General features: G+C 40.2%; 1 protein-coding gene across 2 annotated transcripts in view; it reads left to right on the top strand.

Moving 5' to 3' along the window:
* The window catches only part of arid3a (AT rich interactive domain 3A (BRIGHT-like)), a 52313-nt gene that overhangs the window by 25846 nt on the left and 9331 nt on the right, over nucleotides 1-17136 (top strand). For both annotated transcript variants that reach the window (XM_034882292.1, XM_034882291.1), the window contains exons 4-6: nucleotides 12570-12642; nucleotides 15000-15183; nucleotides 16674-16921. In XM_034882292.1, the coding sequence (XP_034738183.1) occupies nucleotides 12570-12642; nucleotides 15000-15183; nucleotides 16674-16921 (505 nt within the window). The remainder of the gene's footprint in view (nucleotides 1-12569; nucleotides 12643-14999; nucleotides 15184-16673; nucleotides 16922-17136) is intronic.

The following is a 17136-nucleotide window of genomic DNA, read 5'->3' as shown; positions in this document are numbered from 1 at the left end:
TGTCCCAACATGCAGCATGCAGGACGAAGCTGATGTCAGAAACTGTACAGCCATAGGGATTCTGGAAATTGGCAGGCGTTCAATATGGAGGAGGAAAGGGGGGTTAGAGCAGGAATGTAAACAAAGATTGCATAAAGGCTGAAGCTAGCCTCTTCGTCTTGTCTTTTTCTTTGGCAGTTGGGTTATGAGATGTAGTATAAATTTCATTTTGGTACGCTCCTAGATTATTTTGAATTTTCAAATGTTTTGTCTATGCCTCTGTTGTGTGTGTAAATCTTATTTTTGATTCCGGAATTCTTTTATTCTTCTTTTCTAGAAGCCATATGTGAGTGCTGGGGAATCAAATTTTTCCATTTATTGTTCCTTGAACATAAACTCTGCTGTAGCCTTGTGCCATAATATATGCTCAGGAATCAATCTGCACTGAATGGTTGGAGTTGTAAACCTACAAACTTTAAGTGGCATACTGCTTGTAGTATGGCATGCAGTAACGCAGTGGAAGGCATTCAATTGAACAAAAGCAGTGCATGTGTGCTGTTGCCTTTTAGAATGCTTTTGAAAAGGTAGCATGTGTTAAAAGCTTTCATTCTCAAAAGAATCAATTTTGGAAATAGGTCTATGCAGATACTTTGCTGCACATTTTCAAGGTCTGAATCCCAGCTGTGTAGTCAATAGTCTCGCAATGCACACTGTGGAGTAAGGTCTGGCCCCTCCGCACATACATTCCTGGATAGGAGAAAAAAACTGCTCTGGGTTGTTGGATTATTTTTAAACTAATCACAATCGTCTTGGGCTCCGGACGCAGCAACGGTGGATCTGCCAAATGTTTTTTGGTAGAAACTAGTTTTGGTGGAACATTTGCATCCCTCAAGATGAAAACGCCACATACATTATTAAATTAGGTTAACTGTTCACACAATACAGTAAATTGAGCTATTTAAATAAACATAATTTGCTCTTACCTGTTTATGGCGTGTATATTTTGTCCACAGAAAATCCCCGCCAATCAGTCCCAAAACGTCCTAGTTAGATAGTAAATGCCGTAAATTCTTTGTAAATCTTTATAAATCTTTATAAATCTTTATAAATCTTTATAATAATTTACCTGAAGAATCAAGCAGGCCTGCCTTATACCACAATTAAAATTTTCTTTAAAAGTTGCAAAGCTTGTCAGCTTGAAGTTTTCTGTGGTTTCCCAACACAAATATATTTTTGCAAGGCAAGGGACATCCGGCGGAACATCCGGCAATCATCCTATAATTTAACGGTTGTCGATCAAGACTATGCGGTCAATAGCTTCAATCAATAACATTATGCAGAGTAGGGACCACTTTACTGGCATTGTATCATAAAAGACCCTCACCATCCATCCATAATCACATTTGACCCTTGAGACAACAGTCCAGCTGCCCAGTCTTGTCTGTGTGATAATAGCTGAAATTCATTAGTTGTTGAGGCATGGCTTTGTTCACATAGTCACAAGTCATTCTTAACCTCCATTTCACATCAATATTAACCAATAATATACCTTTTCCACTGCAGATATTTTATCGTGACATAGCAAGAAAATCATAGGTTTGACTAATAACATGTTAATGGCTGCATATCATTTAGATGTATACCAATTTGGCTATGCTAATGTGTATGCTCACTCATTGACAATACTTAGTATTATTGATTGGGCATGTGCTTTACCTGCTTTCCTTTCGATTTGTTACAGGTTGAGTCGTCATTGCTCATAACATGCTAGCATTCTGCAAATAAATGCTGATTGGTCAGTGAAGGGCTAATTACGATCAGAGAACCTGCTTGATGGCATCCGAAGCGGAACCAGAATGTCTGAGTGAATATTTTGGCGTGGTCTTTAAAACATTAGCAATCCTCTTTCTAGCTTGTGTATTGACAGGGAGAGCCTAACCTGTCAGCTGGGTTGTCGATGCCTCAAGAGATGTCGTACGATGTTGATACCAAGTGTCTTTTTTGTTCTAAAAAGTCTTTTAAAAATCTCAAACACCCGGCAGGGTGTATTATCTTAGGATCCCCTGAGGGGCATAGCTTCATACAACACCATTCACTCTGCACTCGCCTGTGAGCACCCCCAGTGGAACTCTGGTGGAACTGCAACCAGTTCAGAAGCCGGAAGTGTTGAGAAAGTGGAACTACTTCCCTTATTAGAAATTACTTGTCACAACCCATGCCGCTCTTCTGTCCACTGCGGCTGGGACGCAATTGAGTGCTAGTCTTTACAGCCAATCACAGAACACTTTCTGTGGTGCATCAACATGTTCTCCTAAACTGGTGCTTCCGAATTGATAACAACATGATAACTGAGAAGTTACTGCTGTAGCTTGTGGGTGGAGACATAGACACTGTACGTATGCTCTGATGAGAGGGGATGGTGGGGGGATATTCAAATGTTTTGGCCAATAACGTAGACGGCCCTGCCAATTTTGACCAGCTCACCTGGAGACTGAAGGCAGGATACATTAAAAAACCTGTATCTCACTCAAAACAGCATGGATGTTTTTTTTCTAAAATTGTATGTGTGTGGAAGCACAAGAGACACAAAATAACACCCCAAATCCCAGAAAAAGTGATTCTTTGAATAATATAAAATGTCCGATTTGAGTGATCAGATCAAAAGTGGAAAAGGTGTCCCACAGCAGAAATGAAAGGCTTGATGTGGAGAACACCCAGCTAGATCAAACTGCAGCCACTGCAGCCATTCCGCCTATTGATTTGTGTGGGCTTCGCAACATGGCCACAAGATCTCCGTCTCTGAGGAGCCTCATGGACAGATATCTTCCCTCCATGGAGGAGGGTGTGCCACATATATTTTTAGGCCACCGTTGTCAACCATTAGACTGTCCTGCCCACCCCCCTGTACAGCAAAGTGCTCCATCCATACTCTTTTTAGCCTTCCCGGGCTTGATTAAATATCTCTTACATGTCTTTATCCTGTTTGTATACAAGCAATGTAACAGACCTTCCTCTGAAACTGTAACTGCCCTTCCATCTCTGTCGCCATCTCTCTGCTTCCAGACGCAAACGTTATCACTGCATCAACACTGGCGCTGAATAAATACTTTCAGCTTTAACTCTCATTAGATGATTATCTAGGTTATGATTTCCGGCCATTGGGAGGGGAAGGATGTTTACAGATATACATCTTATGTGGAGATATTTGTGAGGGGAAATAACATTATACCAGGAGCACCATCTAACTGTGGTATCAGTTATTTGGTTGCTCTATTTCAACACGCTGATATATAACCTTTAATTGCTGTTACACCCACTTCCCCTTTGGTAGGCTCAGCTTAGCCCTGCCCAGTTTGGGCATCCATCATCATGATACTACTCATTAGCATTGCGGTTAGAGCAGTTTGTCCACAGCTACATACATCAGACTCTCGAGGGCCATGGGAAGGCTGCCTGCTATTTTTGATTGTTATCCAAATCTACAAGCCATGGCAGCTGACAGTAGCAGGCAGCAATAGAGCGCAGGATGTTAGCAGGGGATTGCGCTCATTCTGCTGTTTTTCACCTTTATCTCAGCAGGGAATACTGTATATTCAATTATATATTTGACAGAAGCCAAGCATAAAAAAAACTTTCTTAAAGGCCTCACTTGCAACTTCTCACACCATAAAGAAAGCATGTCTTGAAGATCATTGAATTCCTAGAGGTGCATTTTACAAGTTTCGTTTATTTCACATGTCACCATTGTATCAACACAATTTCAGAAGGTAAAATGATCATATTTTGCCCGGTGAAATGGGGAACCCGAATAAGCTACTAAAAGCTTTTCTGGCGACAGGAAAATTGTATTGCGTAGAAATAAAATGAAAACATACACATTAGTTGTTTTATAATCCAACTAGGGTGGAAACCAATCTGAGAAACTATATACTATTGATATCTTGCAGGTCATGGACATACTGTTGTTGTTTTTTTTCTACAGTTGGCACGTTATGAGATGTGGTTTTATTCAGCAGTTTTTTAAGTGCGTGTCTGTGTGTTTGTATGTGTGTGTGTGTGTCATTTCAGTGTCTTTTTGTTCTTGCTTATCGCTTTTTTTCATTTTAGGGGAAATGTGACTTTTGCAGATAAGGTGAATTCCAATACTGTCATTCACTGGTGTTGTTTGTCTCAGCAGGCTGCTAGCTCCTCATCCTCAGTCAATAGAGTTGATTTTACAAGGTCATCCGGTCAGTCAGGATTATGATGTGTTTGATCCTGCCTGTCAATAAAACACTGTTCAATGCCTCTGCAATCGCGCAGGTCTATTGTTGCTGTTAATTATGTGCCAGTGGGGGGATGGGAACGGCAGGATGGGGAGTAAAGAAGACAAAGATGTATTCATTGTAGATCTCAGTTTACAGAGACATGTCACGTTGCTGTCAGCTCTGTCGACTGACTGGATTAAGTTCATTTCCAGATGAACATTAGCAGACCAAGAAAGCAATTTAATTTGCATACTGAAAAGTAAATTTTTTGCAATGAAGTGTAATTTGTTTTTAGCCATGCATCTTTGTCGGTTTGCAATTGTTCTACCTTTCCAAGATTGGCTCTTGACGGCTTCTAGAAAAAAAACAATTGAAATGTGTTGGTTTTGATCAAAGAAGAGTCTGTGTATAACAGCAGGAGATGTTTGCTTACTTGTCTTGTATCTATCTTTCTCTATATTCTACATTAGATGTCTTCCTGTATAACCGGGGGAGTGCTAAATGTCCTCCTAGAAAGAATCCCTTTCTCTTCAATTACCTCCATAACCTGGGTTCTCTGAATAACCTGGTTACTTTAGTGCATGCACACTGTTTTATTCTGAGGGGCAAATGCTTTTTACGGTTTAGGCATTACCATTCATTGTGATGAGCCATGATAGCCAACATGACTTGACAAAGAAAAAGCACAAAGGAAGAAAGGACACGTCATAGCTCTGCTCACATTGTTTGATTAATGTGATCTCTAGAAAATGTCGTGCAAACAGCAGCCAAACAAGAACATGGGCTTGTCACTGTAGGAATCTGATCCATTTTTTTGAAATATTATTTTCAAGCAGAACGGACAGATTAGAAAGTCAATTGTGTTTTTCAGTCAGTATCACTTTATCAAGTTAGAGGGTGACTCAGTCATGCTCCGCAAAACCTGTAAAGCCGCTTTCACGCATGCACTGCAAACCTGAAATCATCTAGACATCATTCGGTTGAGCTGTATGTAAAAATGCAAATGTCCAAATCCGTCCTAGTACAAAATCTGTGTAAACTCTGATTGTGCTGAATGTGTGAAAATTCACAGCAAGCAAGTGGCCGTGTTGATGACGCCGAAATCATCAAAACAATTCAAGGAACGGCCAGAGACAGAGTTGTTTATGACCAAAACTATGAATATCTAATAGGAACCTAATTCCTCGGACATAGTCTGGAGTATATATGTGGAAACAGCTTAAGTTGGCTATTTTAAATAAAACAAAAGTCCAATCTTATCATAATAATGATCCAAAAAAGGACAAATATGGCAGCTCTCCGCTGGTCTCCTACACTGCAGTACACCATGTCATGTGTTTTGTAAACTGGGTGTTACTGTATCTTCGTGACTTTGACCGGGATCTTTTGATGGAAAAAAAATGTGACTGGAGTGTTTTGTGCCAAAAATAGTGGAGAGATTCAGCAGAATCCTCGGCTGTCTTAACTGCCTGCTCCGTTTATGACCTTACTGTGATGAAGGTAATCAGATAAGAGCTTCAATAGTCAGAGTATTGCCTTCTTTGCAGTAAAATTGAATTATGGGCTGACCCCACTCATTGAAATTCCTTCTGTCACAGAAGAAACTTTTTTTGGTTTTTACTGAAACCAAACTGAACCCACAAGCTGATGAACCACTTTCACAAACTGGTGATGTCAGTGGAGATCTCTGCCATATATTAGCTCTTTTATCTACAATATCCTCCTTCTGGACAATAAATAGAGATATTTTAAGTGTTCTTCGTAAACTTTTTGTCATCTATTCCCTCTGGAAGGAGGAGCATTGCATTGTGGGATTAAAGTACAAGCTATTATTTTCTTTGTGGGAGTACTGATACTCATAAAAGGGTTTTGGCCTGGAACAATGCTGTGTTTGAAATGGCCGATCATGTGTTCATGAACTGTATCAAGGCCCCCCACCACCACCACTTACCCTATACATACCTTCCCCCACTGTCACACATTTGTGTGTGTGTGTGTCTGTGTGTGTGTTTGTGTGTGTGTGAGAGAGTCTGCTTTATGAGAGTCCATCATTCATCATTGTCTTTTTGTTAATTTTATATAGTTGTACTTAAAAGAGCGGTACTTGATAGTCAGAACATTAATATAGCAGCAAACACATATTTGACATATAAAAATATATTAGAATAAAGGTTTCCTTAAGCAGAGAAGGAAGTCACACTCTGTCTGTGAGCTTCTCTGTTCTTTGTTTTGATAGCCTGCACGGCCTTGCCTTAGTGTTAGTTAGTATGACTGGGAAAGAAACAGAGTTTATCTCACGTATTGGGGAACTCTCTGTAAGAGCTGTGTGGAGGCAATTTCTTTTCAGTATTTCGAGTACAGTTTTATTAAAAGTGTAGCAAACTGCAACCTTGCATAAAAGAGTCAGCAGCATTTTCCATTTAAGTTTAGACAAGAGGACATGCAGAAAACAAGTACTGCTAAGCTCTTTCATGAGAAGAAACAACTCAAGGATTAATTTGAAGTTGTGAAACTGGTCCTCCAGCATTGGGTTAAAGGGGATTTGGTCTCTCTGTAAACCTGGATTCTGCTCTGTGTAACAACCACAGGAAAAATACACCTCCATTAAATAAAACCCATTATGCACCCTTAAAGTTATCACTCTACACCTCTGAAAGATCAACTCGTGTATGTTCTATATCTACTTCTAATAAAACAACCAAACCGATCCACTCATTTCAGTATTAAATAACTAACAAAAGGCATTATCAACTATAAATAGCATAAATAAGTAGTTGAACCCTCACATGATCTCTGACTTCTGAGCAGGCAACCACTGTATTGGAATTGATTCAAAGAAATAAATGAAAATGCAGCTGAAGCTCATGATTTTGAGCTGATATATTATTGATGCACCTTCTTAATGGGCTTAGGCGGAATAAACAATATAGTTAGCAGTCTTATGATTGCTCTGTGATGGTGCTGTGTGGTTCTGTGAGAATTCACACTTTTTATTTGGAGATTTTAACAACCTCACTAAATCAGTGGTCAATTCAATTTTATTAATAGTATCAATTCATAACAAGAGAACATCATCTCGAGACACTTTACAGATCAGGGACAGGGTCAGCAACCATTGGCACGCTGTGTGTGTGTGTGTGTGTGTGTGTGTGTGTGTGTGTGTGTGTGTGTGTGTGTGTGTGTGTGTGTGTGTGTGTGTGTGTGTGTGTGTGTGTGTGTGTGTGTGTGTGTGTGTGTGTGTGAACCTGACCTCAAGGTGATTGGCAGGTGTGAAGAAGCATGTAGACAATACCCTGGTCTCCTCTCAGTTTTGGTTTTCAGTTGCCAAGCCTTTATTATGTGCTATGTGACACTTGTGTGCCACTGGCTCCCTAACTGCCATTTGCATTAACAGTGAAGAAAACACCTCCCCCCTCACACATACATACATCCCCCCCTTCCCCCCTTTACGGTATCACCTACCACCACCACTTTGATGGTGGCAAAGCTGCAACAACAGGCTGCTATTTGGTTACTGATTATTTGTAGTATAAAACCACTTTGTTTTCTAGGCTTGTTTTATTAATGTATCTGCAGACAGGCTGACGCTGACCTACATACACAGACAGGGTGGGAAACTACAGTCAAACAGTCAAACACTGCAAAGTCTGAGGTCTCATCATTTTAGCAGCTAGCCATGATATAGCATTTGGTTCTCTTTCTATCACCTATTTGTCACTAGAACAAAATTGTGCATTCGATGCAAATTTTAAATGATATAACACAAGATCTGTATAATCTAATTGTGGCCTAATATTAGTTTTAAGTGTGCTTTCAGTCATCTGATGATGTCATATTTGCAGACTCCAACCCCTTACCAATAAAAGCTGTTGCTTTCCATAATGCAGCTGGTCCATTACCAGCTTCTGTTCGAGCCGCAGATTGACATATTTAAAGTGAGTGTATTGTATGAAGAATGATGTGTACATTTGCAGCCACTACACAAATGTTTTTAAGTGCTTATTCTTTTGATTTTCCAACTCCTGTTATGTTCCACCTGCTCTTTTACACCACAGTGATTGATCAAGATGTCAATCTTTATCAGTGACTATATTTACATAAACCAAATTAATCCAACTACTGACATCATTATTTATTAGACATGATTTGGATGAAACTTGTTCTACTACAGAGCATGGCTGAGCATCTGAAGCATGTTACAGGATCAGTTTACTTCCAGTTACTCCACACCCAACCTGTCTGTCATGGTGCTAACATGGTTTACCTTCTATCCAATGTTGTCAGAAATACTTTGCTTCAAGCTGTTCTTGTTACAGCTGCACTTCATGTTGCAGAGTTAAATGGTAGATCATGCATCATTTAGATGTCTGATTGCCATATGTGTGAAAATTGCAATACAGTTAGGGTTTGATAGAAGTGTAAACAAGTCTTAATTAGAATCATTATCAGCTTAATTGCCAAGTATGAGGATACATACAAGGATTTTTTCTTTGGATCATTATTGCTCACAATACGCTTACACATACAAAACAAACCACAAAACAAACAATAAATGCACACTAATATGTACTCACTCTAAACAGGAACAATATAGAGGCATGAGTTCAATGAGTGCAATGAAGAGTGCAAAGGTATGCAGGAGTAAATTGTGATAGTTAATATTTTAAATGTGGAGCATAGTGCTTGAACACATGGTATTATGTTATTATATTACAATATGAACAGTATGAACAGCTCTGAAGTAGAGAATGATGAAAAACTAATAAATAATAAGTGGAACCAGGAAACAGGTGCTGTTTAGAGACAGTGTTGCTGGGTTATTGCTGGGTTAAATTAAGTACTGTAATTAGAAAAAAAAACTTCAAAAGCCTCTCCTACCTTTAATTAAAATAACTAAAGAATATTGCAGTTTCATGTAAACGTAATGTAAATTAATCTATTCCAGTTATTGGATTGTAGCAATAGTAAAGCAATAGCATCTTTGTATCCCAAATACATTCGGCATTTATGAAAGTGCTTGAATTTATATATAGTGTGCAAGAATGAAATACAAGTTTTCTTTTGATATTGCTTTAAATTGTTTATGAAAAGTGTCATTCAAGTCTCTCTTTTTTAATTGTTGTTTGTGAGCTTCTGTAAAGCCTGTTAGTTCTCATGTAACAATGCTCAATGTTGTAACAGTAATTAACCTTGATCTGTGTCTTAAACTGCCATGTTGCCTCCTTGAGTTTGAGGGATTTGTGCCTGTAAAATCCTTGAGAAGTCCTTGAATTTTGATTTTAGTCACATGTTCATACATTCAGGATACCATGTCCGTGTTCACAGCGAATACCGAGTGAGACTTGTAACTGGATATGTTAGTGAGAGAGATACTATGAGTGTGTTAACACAGTTCACACTTCACTCTTGACTCACAACCGCTTCAGTTGGCAGGGAAACAGTAAAACCGCTTGATGAAGCAACACACTGCTCTGTTTGTCAACACTGTAATACTGCTGAGACACATCTTTAAACTAACATTACAAGAAAATCTCCTGCTTTAATAGTCCATTTAGGGTTGTGTCATGCAGGTGTAATTTGAAGAAGTGGTTGAATAGCATTTGGTTATTTCAGAAACCTTTTTCATTTCTTGTTACCAAATCTATAGCGACTGGGATCTGAGCGTTAGCCCCCTTGCTTCTATGGGACAGGGCTCCCACCACGCCACTCATATTTGTTTGTGTTATCAGGACAGGGATGGGGGAGTAGCGAGCAAATAAAGCTACATTGGGGGATGGGAGTGGGTGGGGGGTAAATTACAAGATTTATGGTGCGGCACTTCACAAAATGCACGCATCCTGTACTTAAAACTCCCCCTTGCCTCCAGCAGGCCTGTCCATTAGCCGGCATCCCCCCACATAAACCCTCTTCAGTCCCCACCACTCTGTTCCCCCAAGCCACTAAAACAGGGGTCTTCAACGTTTTTTAGGCCAAAGACCCCATAACTAAAAGAGCAGGGATCCCCTACTAATCATATTTTTATAAAGAATTAGTTGCATATTACCTTGTGCTGGATAGATGAAAATGAATGGATCAGTATTTATACTTATACATCATGTTTTAATGAGAAACAGACATGCGAAAGGCACAGTCCATCCTTAAGCTTAACTTTGTTTGTATTTTACGAATAGTCTGATTTATCTTTGCTAATAATGTTGGAAATATGTTGGATTCATGGTCATGTCTATTTTCAGGCATATTCTAATTAAGTAAACAACAACAAGAAAAACCTTCAAAGAAATATCAAAAAATAATTAAGCGGCCCCCCCTGCAGCAACTCTGAGGACCCCCTAGAGGACCCGGACCTCCTGTTCTCTGCACTAGAACATAAGATCTTATGGCAGCTTGGTGTCACTAATGAGGGCTGAACGCCACAACGAGGGGCAGTCTGTTTGTGGTGGCCACTACGGTCAGCAATCATACCAGACTTCAGCTTGACAGGCCTTTCATTTTCTCTGGCACAGTGCTTTAAAGCAAAGGCAGAAATCTTTTAGTGACTTATTGCAATTAGTGTTATTCCCTTTCACCTGGCAGAGTAGCTGCTAGCAGTATGCAAATATCAGTAAAATGTCAAATAAGCATTCCACTTCTTCTATTAGACTCATTGTTTGAGTTTAGCGCATACAGGCTCGTTCAATTTGTATCAGTGATGCAGCCAAAATGTGACAGGATAATACTGGGAAGTCAACAACAATAAGCCGATCATTACATTAGCTAGTAAACAGGCAACTGTTTTGAAATGTTGTTATTTTGTTCACCAGTGTGAAGATTTTCAGGTTTTCTGTTTAATGGGATTGTAAACTGAACATCTTTGGGGTTTGGACTGTTGGTCGGACAAGACAAGCTATTTAAAGAAAACATCTTGAATTATTTCGACACCACATTAATAAAGAACAAAGGCCTATATGGCAAAGTAAGCAAACTAAAAAAAGAATTTGTCTGGAATTAGCTTCAATCAATTGGCTCCAAATTTAAATGGGTTCATGCTTGACCAATGCTACATCCTTCTGTTATCCTGCAAATAAATAGACAAACCAAGCAAAAACATAACCAGCAAACTGGGCACGCCTAAATTAGTTATGGAAACAGTTGCCGATTAGTTTTCTGTTCAACAATTCATTTCTTCAGCTCAAGTATGTAATCATATCTTCTGTAAGTTATGTGCTGTGACGGTAATGCGTTCCAGTGATGTGATATGGAATGCAGTATATCATCAGGGTTAGGTGTGGCTTTGCCTTCTCGCTGTTGTCTGTATAGTAACAATACACTGCCTATGTTTCACAACCTGCTATTTTCAATAACAGATTATGAAAGTCAATGACTTCACATAGATTTTGTGTGAACATGTAGTTGTAGATATAACTAGAGTGCAATGCTGAAGCCGTACCACTGCTTACACACCTATTAAAGGTGCTCTAAGCGATGTCACACGTGCTTTAGGCTACAACAATGTTTAAGCAAACATCTCCTCACTATCTACGAGCTGCTTGTCCCCAGAACACACAAAACCTGGTCTCTGTATACAGCCCAGGGTCTACAAACCGCAACAAAAACAAACTGTGCCCACCTGCACCACGAAGCATACACTAACAGTGTTCCAGCGTTCCAGCCAATAACCAACTAGAAGGATGTGGGGGTGGGGGGGTTAGTGCGTGGAAGCACAGAAAGGAGGGGACGAGATGAGGAGGAAGGGACAAGCTAGTCTCGTTTTGTTTGAAAATACTTTGAACGTCAACAAGAAGTAATGTCACCAAACATCACTTAGAGCACCTTTAAGAGACCGAGTATTTGTCAGCATCAATTGTATGACACATAAATAGAAAGACCTCCAACACGATACTTCACTATCACACTGGCAAACTATAGCCTGGAAAAACAACCACTGGCTTCAATGGTCTCACTGTACTCCCTAAAGTTGGCGCCCCACTTTTACTGCTAACTTTCACCGAACTTTTCCAGAGCACGGGGCCCCACTAGCAGCTGGACCCACATCAGGTTCTCATCAAGCTAAACTGGCCCACAGCATTTCTCTTTATGTCATCTCCTCCTATGATCAGAGGGCAACTGATTGGTTTCTCATGACAGATCTTCAAGGATGAATCTCCATGTCGTCAATTAAAAGTGACTAATTGTCATAGTAACGGCTGGAGCATTGAGGACATTTTTTGTCAGCTATCTGAGGCGTCATTACATTTTGCTCTTGTGACTGCAGAATACCCCGGTCTTCTTCTTCTTTGGTAATCTTCTGTCAGATAGCAAACATTTGTTATTTCTTCATCTGCTTTCTCCTTTTCCTCTCCTCAGCTGTATGAACTGGATAGAGACCCAAAGAGGAAAGAGTTTCTGGATGATCTCTTCAGCTTCATGCAAAAAAGAGGTATGTTACGTGCATGCGTGTGACGGTGCGTGCGTGTGTGAGAAATAAACAAAGTACACCACATTGGCTCTTACTCACTAAAGTACACCCATATGTTTATTCAGTTTGCCATGTTACCATATTATATTTCCTCGCTTTATATCCATCCACTGACATACAGAGACTCTTAATAGTTGCATACATAGAGGGATCTCTCTCTCTCTCTCACTCTCTGACGTACGACACAGCACTGTCTACTCATTTTTCACTCACATGGGTGGGGTCGTTATTCATTTTGGAGATGATTGCTTTATGGTTGTGCAACCCCATGTCGTTCCTAGGCTATAACTAGAAGAGACGCATCATATTAATGCCTAGGAATGGATTGGTTTACCTTTCCATCCTGGTGCTTGTCCACACGGCCCTACACACACACACACACACACACACACACACACACACACACACACACACACACACACACACACACACACACACACGCACACACATATACACCATCACCACCGCCGCCACCACCACCACCATGCAGGCTTTTCACATTGGTGACACACACAACATCAAAACTGCAAACTGTGCCAAAAAAAAAATCCCATTTGTCTTCACCCGGAGAACTCATTGTCATACTTCGGACACTGATTGTTCAAGATTGTACTTGCATGTATCAGAGGCACACAGATCTTCCTTCTCCCATTAAATACAGAACAACCTTCTACTTTGACAAGTTGCTTTATGGCTGAATTAATCAGATCAGTAGGCCATGACATGAGACATCAGACGTGCTCACAACTGATAAAAACATTACTAAATGTTCAGAGTGTCAGAGCCACTGGCAAGGGGCGGATCTGCCAAGTCTGCTCTGAGAATCTGAGAGCGCCATCTGCAGGTTGTACCAATAACTGAGGCATCACCCTAATATGCAAATCTAGGATTTGTTATCATATTTTAAATCAAAGGTGGGACGGAAGATTGGGTTTGGGATCAGTTGGTGTTTAAATTGATATAACTTGATTAAAATATTGATAAAGACTTTGGTTTTCCTCGCAGGGAAAAGGACATTTGTCACAGTTTTACGATCAGAACAGCATACGACACCCTCTGTTTGACTCTCGCTTCGCATAAAAACATAAAATAAAAAAAACTCTTTAATTGGAGAAACAAATAGAAGAAACCTAAGGAAGAGCAACTGAGGAGCCACGAGAGACAGACATGCCATAGATGTTGTGTGTACAGAATAGACTAATGTAATGCAATTTCAATATAGACAATCCCAATTACACATATGAAAAAAGAGTTCACTGTGTAATCTGGAAAAAGGGCAGACAACAAACAAAACTGAAAGGCAAAACTGAAGCACATCATCCACACAGACAGGACAATGAAACAAACAAAGAGAGAGAGAGAGAGAGAGAGAGAGAGAGAGAGAGAGAGAGAGAGAGAGAGAGAGAGAGAGAGAGAGAGAGAGAGAGAGAGAGAGAGAGAGAGAGAGAGAGAGAGAGAGAGAGAGAGAGAGATTTATGGCTGAATAACAAATTTGTCTTAGGGGGCTTTGCAATCTGTACAGCATTAAATCTTGCAATCATTTTGCAACGTGTTTTTTTGTTCATGCCAACAAAGCAAATTGAGGGAGCAAGAGAGAGGGAGAGAGCTTGTGGGGCACAAACAACAAATTAATATTATTCTGGTCGGCCTTAAAATGATACATTGAGACTGAGACAACACGCCAGCTTGAGTTTGGATTTAAAGGCCTCAACAGAAACATTGTGTGTGTGTGTGTGTGTGTGTGTGTGTGTGTGTGTGTGTGTGTGTGTGTGTGTGTGTGTGTGTGTGTGTGTGTGTGTGTGTGTGTGTGTGTGTGCGCGTGCGTGCGTGCGTGCGTGCGTGTGTTGTCAAAGCAAGAAAAGAAATTCAAAAGATCCTCCAGCCTACTTGTCAACTGAAGGACAACAATTCATGACCTAGGTAAATAAATGACAATGCAGGGTGGTAAGTGAACAATTATTATATGGGGCGACCTCTAGTCACCAGCAAGAGCGTTTGCCCCAAGTTGGCTGAGTCCTGCAGCGGCCTGGGTTGGATTCCGACCTGCAGCCCTTTGCTGCGTGTCATCCCCGATCTCTCTTCCCTTTTCATGTCTATCCACTGTCACTAATAAAGGGAAAAGCCCATAAAAAAAAAAAAATTAAAAACCCAATTATTATAATTCACCATCAGTCTTAATTGGCTTGTAAAATAGATTAAGGTCTTTTCAAACATGGTAAACCCTACAGATTCCCAGCAAGAAGCCTTTTTCTTTCAACATGAAAAGAAGTCTCCTGCCATGACAGAGTTTTTTTTATTATTTATTATTATTATTACAGGAACCCCAGTGAATCGTATTCCCATCATGGCCAAGCAGGTTCTGGATCTGTACATGCTCTACATGCTCGTGACAGAGAAGGGCGGCCTGGTGGAGGTCATCAACAAGAAACTGTGGAGGGAGATCACCAAGGGACTCAACCTGCCTACCTCAATCACCAGTGCAGCCTTCACCCTTCGCACACAGTCAGTACACACACACACACACACACACACACACACACACACACACACACACACACACACACACACACACACACACACACACCACAAGGGCCTGTAAACACAACTTACAAGTAGCTATTTTATTTGCAAGTTTTGTTTGCTATAATGTTGCTCAGAGATCAATAACGCAACTGATTTGTGTTTCTATAGTCAGCCACAACTCTCATACCCATAATCCTTTTGTTCTGCTAAGCAATTTCAAGCATGTGAAGTTGCTGGCTATCAGATGTCAACAACTATTTTGTTTGACCAATTAACTCCTGGCTGTGTGTCAAGCCATTTCCTGTAGTTGGTTCAGATTGCAGTACGTTCTCACTTCCTAATTAGCTGCACCGCTGATCAGTTCTAATGAGAATGAGACCTGCATTTTAAATATTCTTGTGTCGTCATTTAGTTAATCATTCTATCACATCTAGTTATTGTCAGTCACTCGATATATTGTATGATTAAAGGGTGAGTCAATTTTTGTGTGTGGCTTTCCAGTAGAGTCGCTATTTTTATTGTACAGCCCTATGTTTGGAGAAGCAAACAGGAAGCTAAGCAATGCTTTGGATGCCATGATAGGTCTCATCCAAATGTCACAACAACACAAACCAAAGTCACACAATAACAATAACTAACTAGCTAACTGATTAAGGTAGCGATAGCATCTTCTGTGTTCTGCAAGGTGCCAAAGCAGTGTGGTGGTTTAATAGAGCAACAAGTACTGCTATGGATGGGGTTAAAGGACCACTTAAAAAATCTAAATAAATTAAGGCTTACACTATATTTGGAATATTTTCACTGCTTTACCTTGCTGTCAGACATCCCTTTACAACAGGGAACTGAAGCAGTAATTGCACTCTTAAAATCCACCAGACTCCATTGACAAAAACATTAATTTCCCTAGCAGAACATGGGAGTTGCTTGTGTAACGTTTCCCATTGCCAAACGTGTTGTCCAACGTAGTTACGTTACGTTGCTTTGCTTCTGTACCGTTATCGCCAAACTTAGCACAGCTAAAGTTCACTCAGCTATTGCTAGCTTTCACAATAATCATAACCTTACATGGATGGGCTAGTTTGTATGGTTTGACCATATCCTGGATGTAGGATAAACAAGCCATTCACAGCACAGTAGGCAAGTAGTAGTGTCTTGAACTGGATTCAACAGCCGGTGCAGGGTGCGGAGAAGCCTTGTAGATATCATTAGGGGTTATTTTTTAGAAGACATAATACATGTATTTATGTGCTAATTAGCACTGATCTTGATGTGTAAATTCAGCTAAATATCCCTTTAAGTTGACTAAAGGGTCAACCCACCCATCCCAAGAGTTTTAAATTAAAGCTTTGAATGTCTGTAGTATGTAAAGTTTTAGGAACTAGTTGCAATTTCACCAGTAGATTAAAGCTCAGGGCATTCCTATACTAACAGGTCTTTAGTGAAACAAAAATACATTGTGTTCCTTTCAGATACATGAAGTACCTGTACCCATACGAATGTGATAAACGGGGTCTGAGCAACCCAAACGAGCTCCAGGTAGCCATCGACAGTAATCGGCGGGAGGGCCGCCGACAGAGCTTTGGCAGCTCCCTCTTTACCTATTCGCCCAATGGGACTCCCACCATGCTCTCCTCACCGAAGCTCCCCTCAGCCAGTGTGGGTCTAACGGTTGGAACCAACGGGGCCTCACTTACCCCCATCCAGAAGATCAAGAAAGGTGAGAATACACTCACATCACATTACATGGGTTCACTGTTGAAGTCAATGTTTGAAGACTGGAAAACAGGAAATAGGTAACTTTGAGTAACTGATTGTTGTGTAGACTGACTGTTGTGTTGTTTTGGTTTTGTACTTTTTTTTAAAAATTTTTTACAATGCTCAGAATTGTGATATGAAATGTGTTAAAAATTATTCCAACTTGTCTGTATCATT

Source organism: Etheostoma cragini, chromosome 9, assembly GCF_013103735.1.
Source record: "Etheostoma cragini isolate CJK2018 chromosome 9, CSU_Ecrag_1.0, whole genome shotgun sequence".
NCBI lineage: Eukaryota > Metazoa > Chordata > Actinopteri > Perciformes > Percidae > Etheostoma > Etheostoma cragini.
This window is presented reverse-complemented; position numbering and strand designations above follow the sequence as displayed.